This window comes from Alternaria viburni (genome assembly GCF_023758015.1).
Source record: "Alternaria viburni strain BMP 2772 chromosome Unknown scaffold_25, whole genome shotgun sequence".
NCBI lineage: Eukaryota > Fungi > Ascomycota > Dothideomycetes > Pleosporales > Pleosporaceae > Alternaria > Alternaria viburni.
The window spans coordinates 553,573-576,235 of record NW_026055794.1 but is presented as its reverse complement, the minus strand read 5'-3'; the positions used below and the strand labels follow the sequence as shown (position 1 = coordinate 576,235).

The 22,663-nt window shown below is 41.7% G+C and overlaps 9 protein-coding genes across 9 annotated transcripts; 1 reads left to right on the top strand and 8 right to left on the bottom strand.

Moving 5' to 3' along the window:
* Positions 1-8,211: 8,211 nt before the first annotated feature.
* J4E79_009598 (uncharacterized protein) lies at positions 8,212-9,790 on the top strand (the record flags this gene model as incomplete). Its single annotated transcript, XM_049358442.1, has 2 exons — positions 8,212-9,608; positions 9,760-9,790. The coding sequence occupies 2 exons, from the start codon at positions 8,212-8,214 to the stop codon at positions 9,788-9,790; spliced, it is 1,428 nt and encodes a 475-aa protein (XP_049207297.1).
* Positions 9,791-9,852: 62 nt separating this feature from the next.
* Positions 9,853-11,608, bottom strand: J4E79_009597 (uncharacterized protein; the record flags this gene model as incomplete). Its single annotated transcript, XM_049358441.1, has 2 exons — positions 9,853-10,968; positions 11,024-11,608. The coding sequence occupies 2 exons, from the start codon at positions 11,606-11,608 to the stop codon at positions 9,853-9,855; spliced, it is 1,701 nt and encodes a 566-aa protein (XP_049207296.1).
* Positions 11,609-12,574: 966 nt separating this feature from the next.
* On the bottom strand, positions 12,575-13,481 carry J4E79_009596 (uncharacterized protein; the record flags this gene model as incomplete). The annotated part of the gene is made up of 3 exons (XM_049358440.1): positions 12,575-12,692; positions 12,770-13,056; positions 13,140-13,481. The coding sequence occupies 3 exons, from the start codon at positions 13,479-13,481 to the stop codon at positions 12,575-12,577; spliced, it is 747 nt and encodes a 248-aa protein (XP_049207295.1).
* A 386-nt stretch (positions 13,482-13,867) lies between these two features.
* Positions 13,868-14,893, bottom strand: J4E79_009595 (uncharacterized protein; the record flags this gene model as incomplete). Its single annotated transcript, XM_049358439.1, has 7 exons — positions 13,868-14,095; positions 14,144-14,229; positions 14,276-14,384; positions 14,437-14,570; positions 14,621-14,674; positions 14,721-14,757; positions 14,810-14,893. The coding sequence occupies 7 exons, from the start codon at positions 14,891-14,893 to the stop codon at positions 13,868-13,870; spliced, it is 732 nt and encodes a 243-aa protein (XP_049207294.1).
* Positions 14,894-16,586: 1,693 nt separating this feature from the next.
* On the bottom strand, positions 16,587-16,994 carry J4E79_009594 (uncharacterized protein; the record flags this gene model as incomplete). The annotated part of the gene is made up of 1 exon (XM_049358438.1): positions 16,587-16,994. One exon carries the CDS (start codon positions 16,992-16,994, stop codon positions 16,587-16,589), a length of 408 nt encoding a protein of 135 aa, XP_049207293.1.
* Positions 16,995-17,794: 800 nt separating this feature from the next.
* Positions 17,795-18,349, bottom strand: J4E79_009593 (uncharacterized protein; the record flags this gene model as incomplete). The annotated part of the gene is made up of 2 exons (XM_049358437.1): positions 17,795-18,295; positions 18,329-18,349. 2 exons carry the CDS (start codon positions 18,347-18,349, stop codon positions 17,795-17,797), a joined length of 522 nt encoding a protein of 173 aa, XP_049207292.1.
* Positions 18,350-18,852: 503 nt separating this feature from the next.
* Positions 18,853-19,319, bottom strand: J4E79_009592 (uncharacterized protein; the record flags this gene model as incomplete). Its single annotated transcript, XM_049358436.1, has 2 exons — positions 18,853-19,166; positions 19,217-19,319. The coding sequence occupies 2 exons, from the start codon at positions 19,317-19,319 to the stop codon at positions 18,853-18,855; spliced, it is 417 nt and encodes a 138-aa protein (XP_049207291.1).
* Positions 19,320-19,595: 276 nt separating this feature from the next.
* On the bottom strand, positions 19,596-20,852 carry J4E79_009591 (uncharacterized protein; the record flags this gene model as incomplete). Its single annotated transcript, XM_049358435.1, has 1 exon — positions 19,596-20,852. One exon carries the CDS (start codon positions 20,850-20,852, stop codon positions 19,596-19,598), a length of 1,257 nt encoding a protein of 418 aa, XP_049207290.1.
* A 1,117-nt stretch (positions 20,853-21,969) lies between these two features.
* On the bottom strand, positions 21,970-22,531 carry J4E79_009590 (uncharacterized protein; the record flags this gene model as incomplete). The annotated part of the gene is made up of 2 exons (XM_049358434.1): positions 21,970-22,277; positions 22,339-22,531. 2 exons carry the CDS (start codon positions 22,529-22,531, stop codon positions 21,970-21,972), a joined length of 501 nt encoding a protein of 166 aa, XP_049207289.1.
* Between the last annotated feature and the right edge of the window lie 132 nt (positions 22,532-22,663).

The window sequence follows — 22,663 nt, the reverse complement described above, 5'->3', positions numbered from 1 at the left end:
TTACTAGTACCTATATATAATATATATTAGAAGCTTAATAGCTAATAAGATATTCTATATAGCTATAAAGCTTAACTTTAAAGTTTTAATAGTACTTTCTAGCTACGTAATTACTATTAAGTAGATATACTTAATAGCTATAAGTATAGATTTTACTCTAATCTAGGTAAAGATTAGTAGCCTAGTGCCTAATCTTAGGTAGCTAATAATATTAGAAATACTTTCTAAACTATTTATATAATATTTAATCTAGAGATTAATAGCTATAAAGCTATAATAGACTTATTTTATAAAGTTAAGCTACTATATTTATAATTACTAGCTAAAGTCTAGCTAGAAGATTAGCGCTTATATATATCTTAATTAACTTAGTAATAAGCTCTTAGCTAGCTCTCTCTACTAAGCTATTAAACTTATAGATATATAGTAAAGACGTTATAATTATAATTCTCTTCTTTTTAGCCTATTTCTTATATCTTAAGTACTCTCTCTAAGGTAATATTATAGTATTATTATTCTAATAGATTTCTATAATCTTCTACTAATAGTAGCGCTTAACTATAGCTATAAAGCTTATAATAACTTCTATTATAGAGTTTAGCGTCTTATTTTTTAAGTTATAATTATATAGCTTATCTAAATAATTTTTTTTAATAATTAGAGCTTATTTATTAAGCGTGTAGCTTATAGAAAAGTTAAATAAGTTCTATAATACTCTAAAGAAAAGATATAGTAATAGCTTATAAGAATAATAAAAGATTCTTTAAGATATATAGATAGTAGCGTAATTATTATATTTACTACGCTATATACTTATAATCTTTATATTTTAGGTAGCTTTAATAAAAGTCTTAAGAGCTTACTTACTTAAGTAGCTAGATTTTTAGTACTAAAGATTAGTATTACTAGTATATAATTATAGAACTTATAAGTAGGTAATAGTATTTATAATAATAGAATTAGAAGAATAGATAAAAAAGTTATATTTAATAAATAAAAGGTTAAATCTACACTTAAGAGTTATAAGAATAATAAACGCTTCTAGCGTACTTATTTTAATTATATAATTATAGTCTATATACTATATACTACTATTTTTAAGAAGCTTCTTTAAGATAATATTAGTATAGAAACTAAAGATAATCTTAATACTAGTAAGCGTAAGATTAGCTTTTCTAGATTCTTTAGAGATACTAAGAATAAGATAAAGTATATAATTACTAATACTAATTACTAGAAGAATATAGCTACCTATCTTAACTATTTCTTTATTAGTCTTAATAAAGAAATTAGACTTAATTAAAGCTTTATTATTAACTAAGTAAACTATAGCTCTACTATTAAAGATTATACTAGATAAGAGCGCGTAAAGCTTAAAGCCTATACTAAAAATAGAAGACTTAAACTTAGTAATTAGCTTTTTAAAGTAAATAATTATAAAGACTATATTACTTAAGTACTTAGAAGCTAGAGCGCTTATCTTCTAGCTAAATTACTTAATCTTTTTATATAAGCTGCTTTACTTTCTTTTATAATAGCGCTTTTAGATTTTTTACTTATTTTAAGCTAAGAGTTCTATTAGTAGAATATCTAGAGGTCTAAATCTAGTAATTATAGTTTATAATTAGAAATATAAAATAAGCTTCTACTTATACTTTATGTTAGGTTTATAGAGGTAAAGCTTAGATAGTAAGCTTAACTACTTCTTATCTAACTTAGTAGAAGTAAAGAGTTAATCTATAATAGTGTTAAAAATTATATTAGCTTTTCTCTTTTTAGTAGTAATTAATATCTTCTAGAGAATAACGCTAAATATCTTACTAAGATTACTAAAACTTAATATATTCTTTTTAAGAGCTATAGTAAATAATTAATTATATTACTACTAGTAGACTTACTTAGAATTAAACTTTTTAATTATAGTAAGAAAGTTAGTAATTATAAAAAGTTCTTTAACTTCTAAGAGCTTATAGATTTCTACTTCTTAGTAAAGTATTAACTAGTTAGTAAACTACTTTTTAGTAGTACTTCTTTAGGTCTTCTTAAAATAAGTATAATACTTTATATAAACTATATATTACGTAGTCTAATCTATAAAAGTAAGTATAGTCTTAAGAGTTTTTATAAAAGACTAGACTATTCTTCTATTATTACTTATAGTTATAAGTAATAAGTAATCTAGTATAATAGTATATATAATTTAGTTCTTAATATTATTAATCTTTTTACTTTTTCTTAACTACTACTTAGACTTATAGTTCTAGTAAACTATAAGCGTAAAACTATTCTTAGTCTTATAGTTATAATCTTATAAAAAAGTATTATACTTATAGATAGCTTTATTATACTTATTTTTTTAATTCTTAGTTAGCTTTATAAAAAAAGAAGCTAAAGCTATAAACTCTAGAACTAAAAGGTTAGAAAACTTAGACTTATAAGTATCTATATATTTAATATTTAGAAGATTAGAATTAATCTCTTTCTAGATACTCTTTTTATTATAGTATTATTTAAGAAGCGTAAACTAAGTATTCTAATTAGATTACTTCTTAAGAAGTATACCTATAGCTATAATAGCTATATTATAATTACTTATATTTATAGAGTTAGAGTGTAGAATTAATATAAAGATATAGAAAATAATAAAAAAGTAAGTAGTAAGTAAGTAATTATATAGAAAAAGTTCTAATTATAAAACGTTTAGAGAGAGTAGAGTAGAAATAAAATTAACTAATCTTATTTTTTAGTAAGCTTTAATATGTAGTAGAAATTAGTTTTATAATTAAGTAGCTAGGCTTATAACTATTAGAGCTAGAGATAATTAATAATTAGAGATAATTAAGTATATTATAATTATTCTACTACTAAAGAAAGTTAGAATAAAATCTCTAGTTATATATCTAAGAGCTAAGTAATTACGTGTCTATAATTAAGTAATTATAACTACTCTCTAACTTTAATATATATTAATATAGTCTAATTAGTACTTTATTAATAAGTATTTATATCTATCTATAATAGCTAATAACTCTATAAATATAAATTCTAAAAAGAAGTCTTATATTATTACTTTTAATAGTCTTACTATTATATAGAGAAGAATAGTAGAAGAAGACGTCTTTACTAATCTTAGTACTATTATTACTACTAAAAAAGTTAACGCTATTCTTATATAAGGTAGTAAATTATATATTCTATTATTATCTACTACTAACTTTCTAAAGAACTAGATTTCGCTTACGCTAATAGTATAGTACTTCTATAGACTAAAGATACTAGCTTTAAAATAGATTATAACTAAAATAATTTTATAAGATATTAGTAGACTATATAATAACCTTATAGTTAGCTATTTAATATTAAGTTAGGCTTTACTTATACTTACCTATAGTTATAGTATAGAATATATCTTATTTAACTACTATATAAGCTAAATATTATCTATACTATACTAGAAGAAGTAAGAGGTATAGCTAGAATAAGAATACTAAAGTAGAATATTAGCTATACGCCTACTTATCTCTATACACTAAAATAGCCTTAATATATATAGAGTATTCTTCTAGCTTAGATAGTAATAGCTACTATAACGCTTTATAATCTATAGAGTAAGAGTATAATATATTATAAGAGAAATTCTATCTACTTAAAAGAGTCTAATATATATATTTTTAGTTATAAACTTTATAGTAATAGTATAGATAGTATTCTTTAGCTTATAAAGAAAACTATAAGTATCTATAAGTAGTTAGAAGATTTAATTTAACTTAAGCCTACGCTATACTAACTATATAGTAGTAACTTTACCTAGAAATTTAATAATAGAGAAAGTTATATATATAGCTTTATATAATATAAGATAGATTATATATTAAAGAGTATTATTATTTTAGTATTCTAGCTAAGAGAAAAGTTTAACTACCTTATCTAGAAAGATACTATAAACTTCTATCTTAATCTATACGCCTATAATTAGAGAAACCTAAATACTTTCTAAGAATATTAATATAGTGTAAACTACTAAGTCTACTATATATCTATAGTTTTAGAAATTATATAGTATTTTCTAAAGATATTAGATAATATCTATATAGATTAAAAAGCTAATATTTATAGATAATAGTTAAGTAATAATATAGATAAACTTAACCTAAAGAAAGTATTAGAACTATCTAGAGAAACTAATAGAATTAAAGTAGCTAAGCTATACAATAAATTAAACGTAAATATAGAAACTAACCTAGTTATTAATATAGGTAAGATAGCTATACTATAAGTAGCTATAGAATATATTTAGTAGAAGTTTAATTAACTCTCTAAAAAGAATAGAAGAGTATATATACTACTTCTAGAGAGTTTCTCTAAATTATATTTCTTAGATAATATAGTTATTATAAACGTAGATAAGTTAAAGAAACTATAGAATAATTATATTATATAGTTATAGTTATATAAATATTATAACCTTATAGATATTAAAAGTATTATTATTTATATAGTACTTTAAGGCGTATTATTATATTAACTTAATAAGTACTTAAAGATACCTCTTTATAGCACTACTCTACTACTAGCTAATTACTATACTTTTCTTTTTATTACACGCTAGCTAGTATATATTCTAGACTACTAACTACTTCTAGTTAGAGGTAATATTCTCTAATAGGTTCTCTTTATCTTTATAGATAAAATTTAGTAGTTTAAAGTTTTATATTTATACTAGTAGAAGTTTAAACTAGAATTAGAAAATATAAAGTAGTTTTTCTAGCTAATATAGCTTCTTTACTTTACTAGTTATAGTTTAAGTATTAATATAGTAAGAACTATAGAAAAAAAGCTTTATAGATAGAATATGCTTAAGAGTATAGTATAGTCTTTATATTATTTTAATAATCTTATAGAAGTAATACTTTTTAGTAAGATATTCTAAGCTTCTAACTTATATAGAACTAGTACTTAATTATACTATAGCTAGTAAATAGAAGAAAAAGAATATAATAGCTAGAGTAGTAATAATATAGAAAATAAAAGTAGTAAAAAAAACTATAAGAAAATTCTTAGGTTGCGTAATACTAAAAATAAAAAAATTATTAAATTACGCTCTATCTATATATCTTATAATCTTAAGATAGTAATCTAGAAAAAAAGTATTTTTAAGAACTTAATATAGCTAGAATAGATAGTATAGTTAATAACTTAAGGTAAGAATTATATTAAATAGTAAGCTAAAAAAAAAATAAGAGAAGAAAATCTTATCTTAGCTATATTCTAGCTACTATACTTATAGAGTTATTTAAAGCGTTCTCTAAAGATATTTTACTTAGAGAAAGATATTCTAGATAACTAATAGTTAACTAGCTATAGAATATAAAGAGAGTAAAGTAAATATATATTAGTGCTAATTAGCTAAGTAGGTAATATAAATACAAATTAATAGACGCTATAATATTCTAGAACTTAATTCTTATAGCTCTATCTAAAGTAGTTAATAGTAAGATAGATAAAGAAAGAAAAAAAGTAAATAGATATTAAAAGTAGATAGAGAAATACGTAAAGAAAAAGTCTATATCTAAGTAATTTACCTAGATATATATAAACTAGCCTAGTATATAATATATATATCTTTAACTTATAGGTTCTCTTATTTATAAAAGTATTTTATTATTTATATTATTAAGGTTATAGAAGTTATAATTAGCTTATCTTACTCTAGATTATCTTTAGATTATTATATATAATATATAAAATATATAACTATCTAATTTACTTATATAATTATATACTAGCGTTACTTACCTACTATATAAGTAGAACTTCTTTCTTCTAATCTCTCTTTTCTTTCTATCTAGTTTAACACTACTAATATATAATTCTAATTAACTCTTTAATATATCTAATACGTTACTTAAAATAGCTCTTTATAAAAGTAAACTATAGCTAGATACTTTAGAAACGCTAGAACTACCTAATAAGAATAAGATAAAAATATAGTTTATATAAAAGAAAACTATAAAAATAACTATTCTAAAATAGAATTCTAAAGACTAGTATCTTACTCTTACTTTATCTATTAATTACTAAATACTATATAATAGTACTTTTATTATAGAAGTTAAGAATTATAATAATAATATTCTACACTATACTAGTAGTTTATATATAGAAAATAAGAATAGAAATAAGATACTAAAAGACTAAAAACTTCTTACACTATAGATAGCGCTAAAATAGCTATAAGAGAGTATAGAGTTTAGTAATATTTACTTTATTTATAAAGCTAGAATAATAGTAATAAGTTTAAATAACTTTTAGTATAGTATAAAGATAAGTTATAAGTTTATTAATTTACTTTAGTAAAACCTAATATAAGCTAATTAGACTCTAGATAAATACTTATAGTTCTTTATAAAAGACTAATAGTATAGCGTAATATACGTATTCTAGTTTACTTAGAATAACTTAACTAAGTAAAAGAGTCTTACTATTATTAAGTATTAGTATCTATATAGTTTATAAAGTATACGTATTTAAAAGTAAGTACTATAGTAACTAAGTTTTATACTACTTCTAATAATATAGTAGTAAATAAAAAGTTTTACGTATTTTCTTTAATCTAAAGCTAACTAAACCTATATATAAAAAGCTACTAGTACACTTTAGTAACTAATATCTCTAGCTTAATATACTAGATCTACTAATAAACTACTAGAGTTATATAGCTACTACTTTTCTTTTCTTTTACTACTAAAAGAAAACTAAATATACGCTTATAGTTATAAATACAAAGTATATAAAAAAGCTTATTAATAACTTAGCTTTAAGATAAGAATAGAGAAATAGTATTTTAAAAGGTAAATATAGTAAATATAGTAGTAAAGCTAATTAATAGTATATAACTTAGTAAGAACTAGTAGATAGAGTTTTAGATTTAGTATAGAGTAAGAGAGTAGTATTAAAAATATAGAAGAAAAGCTAAAACTATAAAGTAAAGTAGCTTTACTTTTATAAAACTTCTATATAGATTAAGATCTTAAACTAAGTACTATTTATAGGCTCTACTTAACTCTTCTATATATTAATTTAGTAATTAATGCGTAAATATCTATTCTCTTAGTAGAAAGGTATAAGCTCTTAAGTATAATATTTAGACTATATAATAGAGTTATTATTTTTATCTAGTATAATCTATTATATTTTCTTTCTAGTTTCTAGGTAAAGATACTTTATATATCTAATAGTAATAGTAGTAGCTAAAAACTACCTATTACGTTCTATAAAGAACTTATTTATACTATATATAGAGTAGATATATAGTTATAGCTTATCTATATTTCTTTATAGCTTATTAAGTTTATTATTAGTAGAAATTAGCTAAGGCTTAACTACTAAGCCTTGTAAAGTTTTTAAAAGGCTTTTTAGATAGATATATAGTATTTTTAGTAAGTCTATTACTAAGCTTAGGTAAAACTATAGTCTTATAGTATCTAGTGTTAATATAATAAAATTACAGGTAATAGAAGAGACTTTCTTCTACTATTCTCTATACCTATTAATATCTATATTACGTAATGTCTTTGTATAATTAAGAAGAGGTAGAAACTAGGCGTAGTTTTTTTAAACGTAGATATAGGCAGCGTTATTATACTAATCTAATATTATAAGTAGTCTTTGTAAAGCTCTGTCTTACGTATTAGATAGCTTAGTAAGAAGGTAATAGATCTGCGAGTAATTAGGCTTTGTTATAGGTAGCGCAACTATAGTAAAATGTATCTTATTGTATTTAACTACGAAGTCGCGCGTTTCTTGCGCGATAAGCTTATTTACTATCGCGAGTGCTATTGCGTTCTTTTTCTAATACAATATAATAAACTTGTTAGTCGCTAGGTTATAAGTGTAGCTATCTTTACGTCTAAAATAGTATCTATAAATCTCTTCTTAGAGTTCTGCGGGCAGGCTAACAATGCTCTACTTTGCTAGCACTAAAACATAATTAAGTTCGTGATCTATTATAGTCGTGGATTATAGAGAGTCGGAGAATGCGTTGCGATAGTAAAGTTGCGGAGAGGCGAGGCAGCTCAGCAAGATGCGATCTTTGATGTAGGGTCGTATCTCATAACTAGCGGGACGCTACAGTGGCATTTAACGAGGTTGGGGAGCGGGCTCCTCACCTACAATTTCGGTCCAAAAATTACCGGATCCACAGCCAAAATCATGTTTGATGCAGACGATGGTGTCAAAGCGTCTGATTCGCTCTCCAATAGCTACCTCGGCAGGCTACCACAGGAATTGCGAGACGAGGTTTACAAGCATTACTTCACGGCGCGTGGTGGCTATCGCATCGATCCCACCACGAACACCTTGCGTGCAGTTGATGGAGATCCCATCAATCTTTCATTGAGATCAACATGCCACACGATCGCAAAAGAGACGGAAGGGTTAGCGCTCCAATACAACACCATCCACGCCACGACTGCCGAAGAGAAGCGCTTCGCAAGGGCAGCTTACAACTCGTGGAGAGTAACAAAGGGGCATTCCTTCGATCGTCACAAGGCTCTGGTGAAGCTCTCTAGATGCATTACCCCAAGTGTAGCCGATGAGATCCTGGAAGGCTTCCCTCAGTATAGGGACGCGCTGCAGGAGTTGATAGCAAACAGAAATAGGGAGGGGTCAGGTAGGGAATACATGCGCTGCACTCCTCCCACAGCTACAGAAGCCTGGTCTACGGAGCTGAAGTTCGTCTCTCGCGCCGTGAAAATAATGAAAGAGCGCTTGGATCTCCCCGGTACACTCTTCAGAGCTATAAGCCAACTGCATTTCTGGGTGCTATCAGAGACCGACCCGGAGCAGCAAGCGCCCTGTTGGGAATTCCAGAGGAAAACGAACCCTTTCGAAATCGCTTTCAGCCGGATCGATGGAAGGCCTGTTATGAAGGAATATAAACCGTCATCCTGCTCTTCCGCAGCGGCCGTGGCAATACGATTCTGGAACGCCCTCGACCCGAAGACCCGCAAACAAATCCGACGATTCGACATAGACGAGGATAGGCGCTCCAAATTCTTCCCCATGTGCCATGCGAAGGGCTTCATCCCGTTGTGGCGAGAGAACCCAAAACTTCGCATCAATCGTCGCGTCAATCTCATGAATACTATTGTCGAAGAAGCTCGTCAACCTCATATGAAAGCTTGGCATCGGCAGCATGCGCATCATGCAGACAGTAGGTGCTGTGGAAGCTCAAAGCTCAAGATCAAGGCTGACAAGCGCACAGAACTGAAGACACTTTGGGATTGGATCGCCGAGGTCAAAGCACTACATGCTGCATTTGACATACCCAAGGGGGTTTTCGGTCTCATCTTTTATTCTGAAGCGTCGCCTGAAGACACTAAAAAGATAGTTGACGTTATGCAAGAAGCGGCAGCCTGGCAGATGGCGCTCGACAAAGTAGCGAAGAGCGGAAACGCAGGTAACATGCATGCTCTTGGGTTCAACTACTCTGATTACCTTTGGGACCCACGCGGGCTGGCGTGGCAGGAGTTGCAAGATATATCAAAGGGTTCCTCGGTGATCAAGTGCGACTTTGATATGGGCCAGTCTGTGGACCCAAAGGACTTGTATGATGGCAGTGGTCGCTGGCCGCATGAGAGATGGAACAGACACTGTGCTGTGAATGACTCCAACAGTTGGCGGCTTACGTGGCAAGTACGATGACATCTATCGGTCGCATTCCACGATATCAATGAAGTAGATCGCTGCAAGGTACAGAAGTATTGACAAATGTGACATCCTCAATTAATGATTCAACAAAGCAAACATCGCGCGACATATCTGTCACACCACATCCCCTAAAAGTCTACCCTACGAACCCCCAAACCCCTTCTCCAACCCCCTCAGCCAAATCCCCGCCGCATACGCCCCCGGGTCCGGAATCTTACTCCTCTCACTCCCATCCTCACTAATATACGTCGCGCGCCCAAACTTAGCCTTCATATCCTTCGTGCTATCCGCCTTCTTATCCGCAACATCCACGCTCTTGCTCAAGTCCTTGCTCTCAGCCAACGTATTGATAAACGGAATCAACACGTCCATGACCGTTCTATCGCCTTCCCTGGCACTAGTATAGTTTTTGAGATTCTCGAGGGCGGCAGACGCGGAAGACGCGAGCGTAGAGATATCCAGCGGTGCGTTTTGGGATAGTGTGGCTTTTGATAAAGCGTTTGTGAAGGCGGTGACGAGGATGGAGAGGATGGCGCCGAGGGAGCCGCCGACGTCTTCGACGTTTTCGCCTATGCTTTCGAGGAGGGCGAGGATGGGTGGTGGAGAGCTTTCTACGGCGTCGATGTTGGCGAGGATGGATTTGCAGACGCCGGCTACGGCCTCGCCGCAGTCGCCGTCGCCCATTTGGAGGTCGTATTGCGTGATTGTGGGTTCGGCTGCGAGGGCGTCTTTGCAGGCTTGACGGAGCGCGGGGATGAGTGATGCTGGTGTGGCGGGGCCCTTGTGCAGGAGGGATTTGTCGGCCGCGGCGGCGTTGGCTTTGTTGCGGAGCTCCTCGGTTTCCTTGTTGATGTTGAGGGGCTGGTAGCCGTTCTTCGGCCATGCTGGGGCGTTTGTGGGTGCGTCCAGCAACTCCATGACATCTTCGTCCTTGAGATCCATGGCTTTTGCCATACCGCTCATGTTGCCGAGTGTGATGCTGAAGCCTTGGGCATTCAGCGATGTCTCTAGTACGCCGGCGTAGATGCGTGTCGGCACGATCTTCCAATCTCGCTTCAAGGCTATCAGGGCGAGGTTCACCATGGCGTCGAATTCGAGGTTTGATAGGCCGCCGAAGTTGTTGACGAGCATGACAACGTTATCGTTGGGGTTAAAGGTGACGAATGCGCGGTCGGAGTCGGAGGGGTCGAGAAGGTACCGGAGCATCTCTTTGATCACGTCTTCGGGACTGGGCATCGGAGAGATGGTTCGTAGACCCTGGAAAAGTCAGTTCGCGACCTTAAGCTTGCTGGGATGAGATAGCAAAACTTACAGGCTCGTTGTGAATACCCATACCAACCACACAAGCATCGTCCTGCACACTCTCGAATGCCTCTCGACCAGGCACATGGCAATGATCGAGACTCGTGCCAATAGTAACCAGCTGCGAGTTACCCAACTCGCCAATCTTCCTACACCGCTCGAAAGCCCAGCCTTTCTGTGATGCAGCACCAGCCAGCTTGATGACCAACAAGTTACCAGCCAGTCCTCTCCTACCTACCTTGCCGCTCTTCTCGCGACCCAAGGCAGCGTCTTCCGCCATGCACACAACGTCGACCTTGTAGCCCAGTGCTTGCCCCTTCTCTCTGGCAAGACCGAAATGCAGCATGTCTCCTGTGTAGTTTGTTATGCACAGTATGACGCCCTCGTTACTCGGCACGTTCCGTATTCCAGCCATGATCTGCTTGGTGCTGGGAGAAGCGAAGATATCACCGCATACAGCAGCTGACAGCATGCCGTCGCCAACGAAGCCGGACCATGCCGGCTCGTGCCCTGAGCCTCCACCGGATACGATGGTGACTTGATTCGGAGGGTGTGAGAGGTTGTAAACGACGCGGTTGGCCTCATCGAGCGCCATGTGGGAGTTGCGCGTGCATAGGGAGCGTAGGTTGTGGAGGACCACGCCCTCCGGATTGGGGAAGAAATGCTTTCTCGACATTGTAGCGATTCGTATAGATATGCGTAGTATCAAAAGTCTGGAGCCTGTCAACAACTATAGGGTGTTTGGCTACAATAGTGTGAAGCCGGAGATTGCTGGAGAACGTACCTCAATTCAATCACGTTTGCCAACGTGTACACAACTCGAAAATAGCGGAATTGAATCCAAGAAATCAAGACACGCGGCGTACCGCCAATTCAGCCGGGCATCGTGCCTTTTAAACAAGTCCCCCGCATCCCCCGCCTCGATCAACATCATGACCATGAACCCCGCTCGTGGGCACCCCGTCAACTCAATTTTCGGTGCCAGGTACTCAACACGCGTCTAGAGGCCTAAAAACGCGCTCAAATTAGCCCGAAACGATGTCAGAATGATATGCTAGGCTTGGGTATACTGCATTCAGATAAGTGGGCTGCTGGAAGCTGGGGAGAGGGTCGTGTTTGCGCCGGGGTTGCCGCTTTGGGGATGCCGGGTGGAAGCTTGGCTTTTGTGGAGGAAGCTCGCATCGGTCGGAGCTCCGAGAGCTATTAGGTCGGCGCCTCGCGACGAGACGCTGGTAGTACCTGCAGTATCCGCGCGGTTCATAGAAGCTTGCAACTTTGCGGAATAATTCTGTACCTTGTAAGAGACGTGTGTAACCCTTTCAAATTCGATTTGGAGCATGTAGGCGAGTTGATCGTATTGATATCGTCGCAAAAGGTAGCGGGCTATGATCGATCGCTCCTCAATACCTCCAAATGTCAAGAGCGCCGCGCCCACAACTCTCCGTTGTCCAGTGTCCACACTTCATGACAAGCAATGGAGCAATCCATTCAGGAAAAGAAAGATCCCAATCAGGACCATGACCCGCTCGTCAAGCATGACCATATAGTCACATATGATCCTCTAGTCAAACATGATCTTCTTGCCCTTCAACAGTGTGCCACCGAGCAGTTTGCCAACTGCGTATCCAATGTAAGCGCCGGTAACGATAGTGACGGGCCACTTCTGCCATTCGCGGTCCCTGCGTTTCGTTAGCTATGCCCATTGCATGTACGTTGTCGACTCCAGTCTCAACGCTGGAGTCCTTCAAGTACTCACCAATCCAAGGGGATGGGTACAGCGCCCAGCCATGCACCGAGCACGGTGCCAATCAGTCCTCCGTAGACTTCATCCATCGGCAGAAGTAGCGCGATGATCTGTCTCCAAGTCTCGCCGTCTACACCGTGTACGTATACCAAGGGAAGTGTGCTGAGCAGCGCGATGTGGGCTCCAGCGAGGAGGGTGTGCATGTGATGCGTGGTGGCAGGCGCGCCGAAGAGAACGAGGGTCGCGGTGAGGAGCGGTGTTGCGGCGAGCGTAGTCAGAAGAAGGGATAAGAATGCCGGCTGTATCCGTGGTCAGTAATGTTTCTTTCGAATATTCTGTCGAAAGCCCAATGGAGCCTGTACGAGTGGGAGTGTAGACGTACGACAATCTTGGAGTTGAGCCCCTGCTCCAGCTTGCCCGGTGCCTTCCCTTTCTTCTCACCAGGCTTCTTGTTCTTCAAGGAAGGCGTGCCTCCTGTCGGGGGCAGGCATACTGCTACAAAGGCAATTTGCAGCACGGCGAGCGGCGCCAGAGTGGAAAGGAGCGTCGGCACCGGGTCCGCGACCAATGCAGGAAACTTGAAGGCATACACCGAAAGCACCAGTATAGGGTGAATGTGTGTGTAAAGACGTGCCGTGTCGTTCTTCAATGGCTCGATTGGCGGCGCCGTGGAGGGTTGAACCTTTGACGTCGCGTTCGCGTTGATGACAGTTGTGCTGGCCATGTTTGCGAATGAGATGGAGGACAACGACGTACGCTGCTGTCAACGTGATGAATATGTCAATTGGCGACGCAAGGTAGTGTGAGCGGCGTCTAAAGGAGCGGAAGTGGCGCCTGGCCTGTTGGTGTGTTGCAGTCGCGGGTGCTGCGGAGGGATGTCGCGCATCGGAAAGTTTCGTGATCATGTCCGTGCTGCTCGCTCATTGGTTCAACAGCGGATATCTTTCGAGCACCTCTATGGTTTGAACGAAGTGGTAAATAAGTGTGATCGGTAATGAAATTTATTGACTGCTTATTTGTCTTGCCCTCGCTTTTGCTCATCTCGTAGCGTGTTTCTCGTGCGACGTGTATCTGGGTAGTAGCGTTCCTTCAGCATCGCCTTGCAGACATCTACTGCTTCTGCTCGCCCTTCTTGGGCAACAGGTTCCTCAAAGAAAGATCGTAGACCACGTCCTCCACATCCTTAACCCTGTACTTCAGTCCGTCGCTACGACGGCGCAAGCTGTCGTTCTTGAGGTTGAGGATCTGGAAACCCGCGTGCAAGTCCTTGACGAACTGATTGATGAGAAGCGGACGCTCGTAATCACCGAGAGTTACTGCGTTACGTGCGAGACGTGTCTGTCATTGTCAGCGTGATGGAGGGTGGGCGGAGGCAATGTGACGGACCAGTTCTTCGACGAGCGTCATGAGAGAATGGAGGTACTCTTCGAGCGAGAGGTGGAACTCATCGCGGTCCTTGAGGTTCACGGGAACTGCAGTAGTTAGCGATGCGCATGTGCACCATAATCCTGAACGTACTCTTGAAGATCTCGCCGAGCTCCTCGATGGTCAAGAGACGGCCGCATTGCACCTCACCACCGTCGTAATTGTAACCACCGAGCCAGCCCCAGAACAGAGCGCTCTCGCACTATCGTGTTGTTAGCATTGCGATGACGATATCGTGTGGTTGATGAGCTTACGGCGCCCTGCATCTGACGGCTCCACATGTTGTTGAACTTGTAATACGGCATCTTGGACGCAGCCTGCGACAGGTTGCCGACGGTGTCGATCACATTTGCGATAGGCTCTTGTGCCGCTTTTAGGATGTCAGGCACTGCCGTTCGTTTAGTTGTGATGTAACCAGACCTGCGCAGAGCGACTTACGCTCGCTGACAGGTGTCGAGTGGGCTCTAGACAACACGAATGAGACGTTGCGGTCTACAATATGTCAGTATAGTCCGCTGCTCTTGTAGAGAATAGTCACTGTGCTTCTCAAGCGCCTGAATGATGTCGCGCAGCTCCTGTCGCGTTGTGAGTACGCTATCACGTGCAGCTCCATCGGCCGCCACTTACATCCCGGGTAGCAGTGTCTTCGTCTACGCGCGCCTGAAGGTCCTGGAAAATGGCCGGGTTGACCATACCTGAGTTCGCTGCCATTTCGACGTGTGGTATGGTATTGAAGTGTTGTTGCGAGGAAGTTCGTGTTGGTGGCTGAGTTGACGATTGTTTGTCACGGCAAGCTACGAAATTTTGGTCTCTCACTACTCACCGCGCAAAGTTGCTTTTATTCAGCTGCAACCACACAAAATCAGCTACCACTTGTGAGAGATTTACATGTACAGTCCGTCTTCGCGTCACACGGGCCATATAATTAGGTGTCACGATCGACATGCAGCGCATTCAAGGAGAGGTAACAGGCGTGCGCCGCCAGATGCTGCGTAACATGGCAACCACGACCTCACTCCAAGCACTTGTAGACAACACTTGATGACAATTATTCATGTCATTCAATGACCTCAACTAATGCTTGCTTTCAGCGACAAGATGTATATTACCGCCAAGGATTGCACAACACGAACACGGTACTGCCCTTGCTTTTATCTTCATGCAAATGGCGATTACGGATGGCTTAGATTATGCGAGTAGATGCTTGACAACGAGGAATCGAGGATGTATCACGCTGGAGTAGTTAAGTGTCGTATAACGTGACATTCAGATAATTGGGTATTCAGTCAATATCAGTATTCAAAGACCTAGCGTAATTATCTCGATGTCAAACTCCTTCTTCAAGCAACTGGCAAGCCAGAAGTCTCAATGAAAAAGTCGCGTCTGCCAGAGGTAGTGAAATACTGGCGACACTGTGTCAAGGAAGATGAGCAAGCCCAGAGCCTCCTCGACTAGTTTCAAAAATAGGAATAATCAAGAATTCTCCCGTGGGAGAGTTCTGCGGTGGCTGTTAGCAAAGAGATCTTCAGGTCGTAACAGCGTGGAGAGAGAGGTGACTTACTCAGAGATTAAACTGAAAAGAACAGATACTACACTTGATCTGGGGGGGTATTAGTGAATGTCGAATTTGTAGGGTAGAGTAGACGTACCTAAGCCAAAAGGCAAAGAGAGCTAAGGAACAGAAGAGGAGGCAGAGGGACGGGTGGGATATATACTGGCTCTGGCCTTGGCGCGCTAGACGTCACGTGAGACTCAGTAGCGTCGCACGTACCTTTTGTGCCTGCTGGCGGGAGAACTCCGGCATTCGGGCGCCCGTAGAGCATTGCCGGTGATGGTGAGTCTCCAGGCACCAGTATCACGCGTCACTTTTGCCTGCTCAGACGCGTCGTACTTCTTTGCGTAGCGGCTCCCAGACTCACTTTCACTGTCCAGATACGTCATCAACTTTGCGACGAGATCCATCCCCAATGGCCATTACCTAGGTATGCTTCGTCTGAGGATGGCGTTGCATGAGCGCAACAAGATGCGTCGCGAAGTGACCTGACTACATATCCCGAGTTGGGTACAATGTTAGCGTACACGTGGTGCTTGAAGTTGTACCCCTCATGAAAGGACGGTGATGTATACGTCTGAGCAACACTTCATTTACAACTCATCAAGAACAACCATCTTCGCATGCGGGTACATTCACATTCGTTTATGCTGATAGCGAAGAAATAGCAATGCTGCCTTTCAAGACGAGAACGCTCCGCCACCCTCTCGAACAGATGCTTACCGCGAGTTGCTCCACGCTCCATCACGCCATGTCTCTCCCACTGTAACATTACTGCAAAGCCTTCAGACCCAAATAATTCGGCGAACCCGTCCGGCTCGCGCCCTTCTAGTACACCGCATACCTCTTCGTTTAACTCGCCTTCTTCGTAAGCTTCGGCTTGCCGCGCACCATCTTATACCTTATACTCAACTTGACGACACGACGCTCCTTCTTTCCCGCACTCTTCGCACGCGTCTGGCGACCTTCCACCTCCCTTGGCTCCGCATCGACCGCATCGCTCGGCGCCACCATCGCGAGTTGTTCACGAGCGTGGAACTCGCAGCTTAAGAATCTCGCCTCTTCGCAAACCCAGTGGAAACTTAGAGCGTAGCCGGCCTTTTTTGTGGTGTTGTATTCTCGACCTTCGATGAGTGAGATGTTGTCGTAGAGAAGTTCAGTCGCCCAGCTCTCCCCATTCCATCCGATTTTCATGTTGAGCGCTGATATAACGATGCCTTCTTCCTTTACGCTTTCGTCGGCTAGCGAACTGGGCGTCATGAGACCGGTTGCAGCGCGCTCCAATGTGGCTGTCGCGCGGCGTATACGCGGAGCGATGGCGTAGAGGAAGAGAGGGCTGCGTAACAGGAAGCAGAGGTCGTCTGATGCTCGCGATTAGTTGATTGCAGCTATACTGGCCTGGCTACTTACCAAGGAGTTGTGTTCGATCGTGCGACGGTAATTTGCCCAAAGAGTCGTCGAGTGAGCTTTGGAGATGACTGCGCAGCCTGTCGTTGGGCTGCCCAAGATGGAGCCTTAGCTTCATCGCTCTTGTCGGGTTGTGTGGCGGTTCAGAAGATGGGTTGCTGGTGGTCTTCGGGCTGTGTTGTATTCGGATCGGTGGTCGACCAGGGTGAGAAGTCACAAGGTCGTGAATGGTGAGACTCCCGCGATAGGGCATATAAGTCGAGCCATACTTAGTGATAATATTGCCTTAGACCGCGCGCCGACTTTCTCTCACTCGTCAACCCATAACAGTCCTCGTGCGCAGTGGTTAGTCATCATGGGCCTGTCGATCGTTCAAAGTGAAGGCGACGACCGAACAGGCCTGCGGACTACATCACGATGAAAACATGCAAAGTAAATGAACCAACGTCAATGTAGGCTCCAGGGTGTTTAGATTCCCGCTGAATGAGGTACCAAATTAGGAATCTTATCTGCTCGACAACTCGATGAACTGACTAGATTGGGAAGCTAGCGACCACCATCAGAAATGCGCATATAAAGCAAGTGCTATACAGAGTCTTTGTACATCATGCTGCCTCAAATCCCACACGCGAGGTCGCCATTTGGGGCTTGCGCTACTCGACAACCGCCTCTTCAGCCTCCTCCTCCTTCGCTATACGCCTTTCCTCGGCCTTCACACGATCCTCCTCATCCTTCTCACGATACTTCTGCGCCAGGCTATGCACCCTAGCAAAGAGCTCAATCATCGCCTGCCTCTTCGATTCCGTCGATCGACCCTTCATGAGCGTCCAGTCGCCAACCTGAAAGCGCGCAACAAAACCATCAAACCTGACATCATCAGTATTGTTGACCTCTGGCCCGCTTTGGATGGTGATAGCAATACGGTCCCGGCATGCCTTCTCGGACGCGTCGAACTCGTACGGGAACGGATTAGACACTTTGGTGCTTTCTTCGGATTCATTGGATACCGACGAGACATCGCCGTCGACAAGAGTTGTCGAAGTGGAAGGAATAGGTACTGGCTCGATGTTGTCTTCGTTCTCCCAGTCGTAGTGCTGTATGTTCTTCCGCCCTGTATCGAGGAGGTAGATGATGTCGTCTTGCCGCAACGTCAGCTGCTTGGTCGCAAGATAATAGGCATTACTTACCACGCCAAGGCGTGTATTCATGATGGGTAAACTGGGGTATGGTTCTGTCCAACAACACACTATCGATACAGTTACCAAACTGCCAGTCAGGTGTTCTTGCGGCCATGACTTGTTGGATGTTGCTGTATTCTTGGAGTTGAAGATGATACGGGTCCGGCAGCAACAAGCCTATTATATAGTACTCTCGTTTGATGTCAAGCCCAGCCGGTGGTGTGTGCAGCAGTCTAGCTTGCTATCCATGAGTGTCGCAAGATAGCTTGGCTGATCACGCCTTTCCGCATGTTTGCGAAAGCGGCTTCGAGCAATCGAGCTGCATGTTCACGATCTCTCATCAAGCATCACTCGGAGTCAGGCAGCCTTGGATGATTGGATGGTACCGTTAATAGTTTGGTACAAGCCTAGTATACATTATGATAGAGCATATGACAGCCAGCAACAGTCCCTCGCGGCCAAGAGGTGAAGCGCAGGGCACTAGTAATACAGGAAGGCCATGAAGATAACCTCAATGCTCGCCATGAGCCACTTCACTCATACTCTCGTGCCAAAGTAACGACCTTCTGGAACACGTCCAGCAGCGCATCTGCCGGCGAAGAGGTACTCCTTCCCTTGGCCAACACATACCCGTCAACAACGATGAGAGCAACACTGCCCTCGAACACCGTCGCGCCACGGGAGTCCTTCTCCGCGCCCTCGTAGCGACGAATATCCAACTTGTTGTTGCAATCGTCACGGTTCTTGGCGCTGAAGGCTGGGCGACTGATGGAATGCTCGAGTGACTCTGTCTGCCAGGCATGGTCGTGCATGAAGGTGGGGTTCGCGAGGAGAGCTTCAATGGCCTCTTCAATGTCTTAGCAAACATATCGACATGTTGAAGAGGGTGAGACGTACTGAGGAAAGGTGTGTAGTCTGAAGCGGTGAGGAGCGGAAGACCACGGTACTTCTGGTCCGCTAGCATCGTCTGGAAAGCGTGTCGTACTGGGTGGAAAGTCATGTTTGGAAGTTGTACTTGTTGGATTGGAGTGTAAATATTTGCGAGTTATGTTTCGGCGGGACCAGGCTTTTATGTGGTCGGCGGGGTGCTTGATCTGATGCCTTACTCATGTACTCGGCTTGTTGATCGTTTGCTGCTGTCACTATGGAAGATAGAACTTTGCCAATTGTAGCGGTATCATCTCGCGGCATGAAGGCGATGTCACCGTGCCCGTGGAGACCCCCTTCTGGACGTTTGGCATAGTCCGTAAAACCCCCATGCAGTGGCGCGCCACACTCACAGAACGAAGAACTCGCGAATCATCTTCTGATTTCCGTTCGCATCAAGGTCCCCAATCCATGTGGCTGGTAGAAATGTCGCGGAGAAGCCACCCTTTTCGTCCATCCCAGCCTTGATTATGCAATTCCATAATCTCGCTTCTTCTACCGGCCAGCCGGTGGTTTGGTCTACTTGGGCTTCTTCCAACTCGATCGCTCGTTTGGACACCGCCACATGTTGCCCCGCATCCCAAAGGCCCTCGCGTGGTGGGTTACGTTCTAGAAGCGCTACTGCCTTTCGTCGGGTAACGGGACAGCGGCATCGAGTTGCGACAAAATAGAGCTGAGGAATTATCGCAATGTCGAAAGTGAAGTGAGCGGTGTTTGGGTTCGTGGGCGGCCTCGAGTCGATGATTGCTTGGGCATGATGCAGGATCTTCTTGAAGTGATCTAGATAGTTGTCGTATGTCTTCTCGATGACTGTTGCTGAGCATGATACGTAAACAAACGTCGTGTGATACGAAACCTTGAGGGCGTTCGCAGCCATTAATTCATCGTTCGAGAGCGCATGATGCTTCTCAAAGCGCTGCATATTCTCGTACCAGAGATGATGGCACGCCAACAGATTGTCGCGTTCTCGATACAGTTCAAGACTAGGATCCTGCCGAACGAGTGATCTTCTTCCCATAATATACAGATGAGTTATAGATGCATTGCGAAGCTCGAAGTAGGCCTGGTGCGCCTCGGAGAGACTCGCAAATGAGCGCTTGGAGTACGAAGCAGGCATCACTTGCAATATCTCCAAATCTTCCTGAATTCTGGCGCCATAGAGCAAAGCTTGCGCCATGCCGCGGGTGAAGATGGACACCAACTTGTCTTCTGTTGAGTTTCTCGAAGGTCCGGACCCGTTCAATGCTACCTTTGGGGGATACGTGGTTTGTAATGAGCCCCGATAGTTCGGTAGTGCCATGCGGGGCGCGTACATTAGTTTGAAGCCGTTCCTCAAATGGGTGAAGGCGGCATGGTAGTTGCCTTGGAGGAACTCAATGCAGACGAAAAGAAGACAGATAACGAGTCCAAGCTCCGGCGAGTAAGTGGCATCGCTCATTCGATTGACTAAGCAGCCAATGGACTTGTTGTAATGAAATAACATGACCTTGCGCTCGTGATTGGCAATGAAGCCCGCGCATGCATGCTTCATATCTCCAGGCTCGGCTTGGCAAAGAGCTCCTAGAGCTATCACGGCATGGCGAACGGCTGGTTCCGAGTGAGCCATCTGCAGTACGATGCGAGACCAGAATTCTTTGTCGAAGTTGGTGGAGAGTGCAGGGCAGGCGCAATGGTAGTAGAAGTCCAGATAGCGTGCACTATCTCCAAGGCCACTTAAGGCAGAGATGGCGTTCTGTGGATCGAAGGCTCGTCCATGAGTCCAGACATGAACTTGGAACTTCGCGTCGTTTGTAGTGTAACCATCGCATTTGCGGCCAGTACGCACACACCTGACAGCATTAGCTCACGGAATGATCCGCGAGAACGGGGAGTCAATGCTTACTTGAGGCATTCTGGCTTCTTCTCATCACATTTGACGCGTCGCACTCTGGAATCGATGTGTCAGCCTTTCGTCACATGCAAAGGTGTCCGTTGCGTACTTGCACGTCTTGCAGCCTGTCTTCACTTTTGGAGCCCGTCTGCGGGTTTGGAAAGACGCCTCGCTCGTCGAAGACATCCTAGATACATGCCAGAGATGGCGGTAAGAGTACAGTGTGACTGCATGATGGAGACGCGTGAGTATGGTCGGGTAGGATACGCGACGAAGGTGCGAGTGTGGCGGACGGGAGACGGCCAATCATGACATCAGCGCCCGGGAAGCATCACGTGCTTTTACGAGCCGACCAATCGTGAGATGTCGAACCCGCAGATGTCCGACCACCTCATACAAGAAAAAAGCCGAACAGGTCTAGAGCCTACATCGACGCCAGGTCACCTATTCTGTATGCTTCCATGTTGATGTAGGCTGCAGGCCTGTTCAGATTTTTTCTTGGCTGACGTGCGACGACGTTGCAGATCAGGCGCGCAACGACTGTCATTAAGAAGAGTGCAGCATCCAGATGAGGCATTGTATCTTTTCATCGACGGGAGATATGGCTGTGTTTACAAGCTATGTACATGCCCGCGCGCTCCAACGCCAGCTACCGAGTCGAAACTACCTAAGATAGCTTACAAGATGTGGCCGCGCCATTCAAGGGAAATACTGAACATCGCGGAGCCTACAACGACGCTACGCCTTGCCAATTGCTTCTCATTGTCATATCGTAGGCTGCACGCTCCTTCAGTTTCTTCAGCTTCTTCCTTGTCTGAGGAGCACCAACCGCACCAACATGTTTTTCCCACCGCTAAATCTTTGGAGATTTGGCGAGGATCATTGCATGCAACCCCAGAGCGGCCTTCTCAAACCCGTCTTTGGCCAATCCGTAGACCTCCTCGTCTACCAATGGGTCATTCCCCTCCTTCTCGCAGAGGTCGCCCTTGAGAACGATCGTGGGGGCCCCAGTGCGGCCGCGTTCCGGATGGACGGCCAAACACATATAGCTACGTCTACCCTCATGCCCTATGAACATGCAGAGTTGCCAGAGTGACTGTATACCATTAGGACCGAAGATACCGTGTACACCTAGGTTAATGACATAGTCGGACAGATAGTCTGGAAATATCCTAAGTCAGCGGAGGAGAAATCATGTGGTGCAGTGAGAAAGAGAACTTACAGACTAGACGATGCATCGCGTCCGGATTCTCGGCCCACCAGATAGCCAAGGTATCCCGCAGGACTATATATATGCGATCGTAGAGCATCTCGCGAGTGAGACGCTCGAGCGGCTCGCGATAGAACTGCGGCACATACGGTCCTGGCGATGGCTCTGGGGATGGCGAGTTCGACTGTGTACCAATGACGGGCATATGGCCTGTCGGCGGGGCATACGGTGGGGAAGGCGACTTCGACTGCGTACCGATAATGGGTATGCGACTTGTCGGCGGAGCATACGGCGGGGATGGCGACTTCGACTGGGTACCAATAACGGGCAGGGGAGC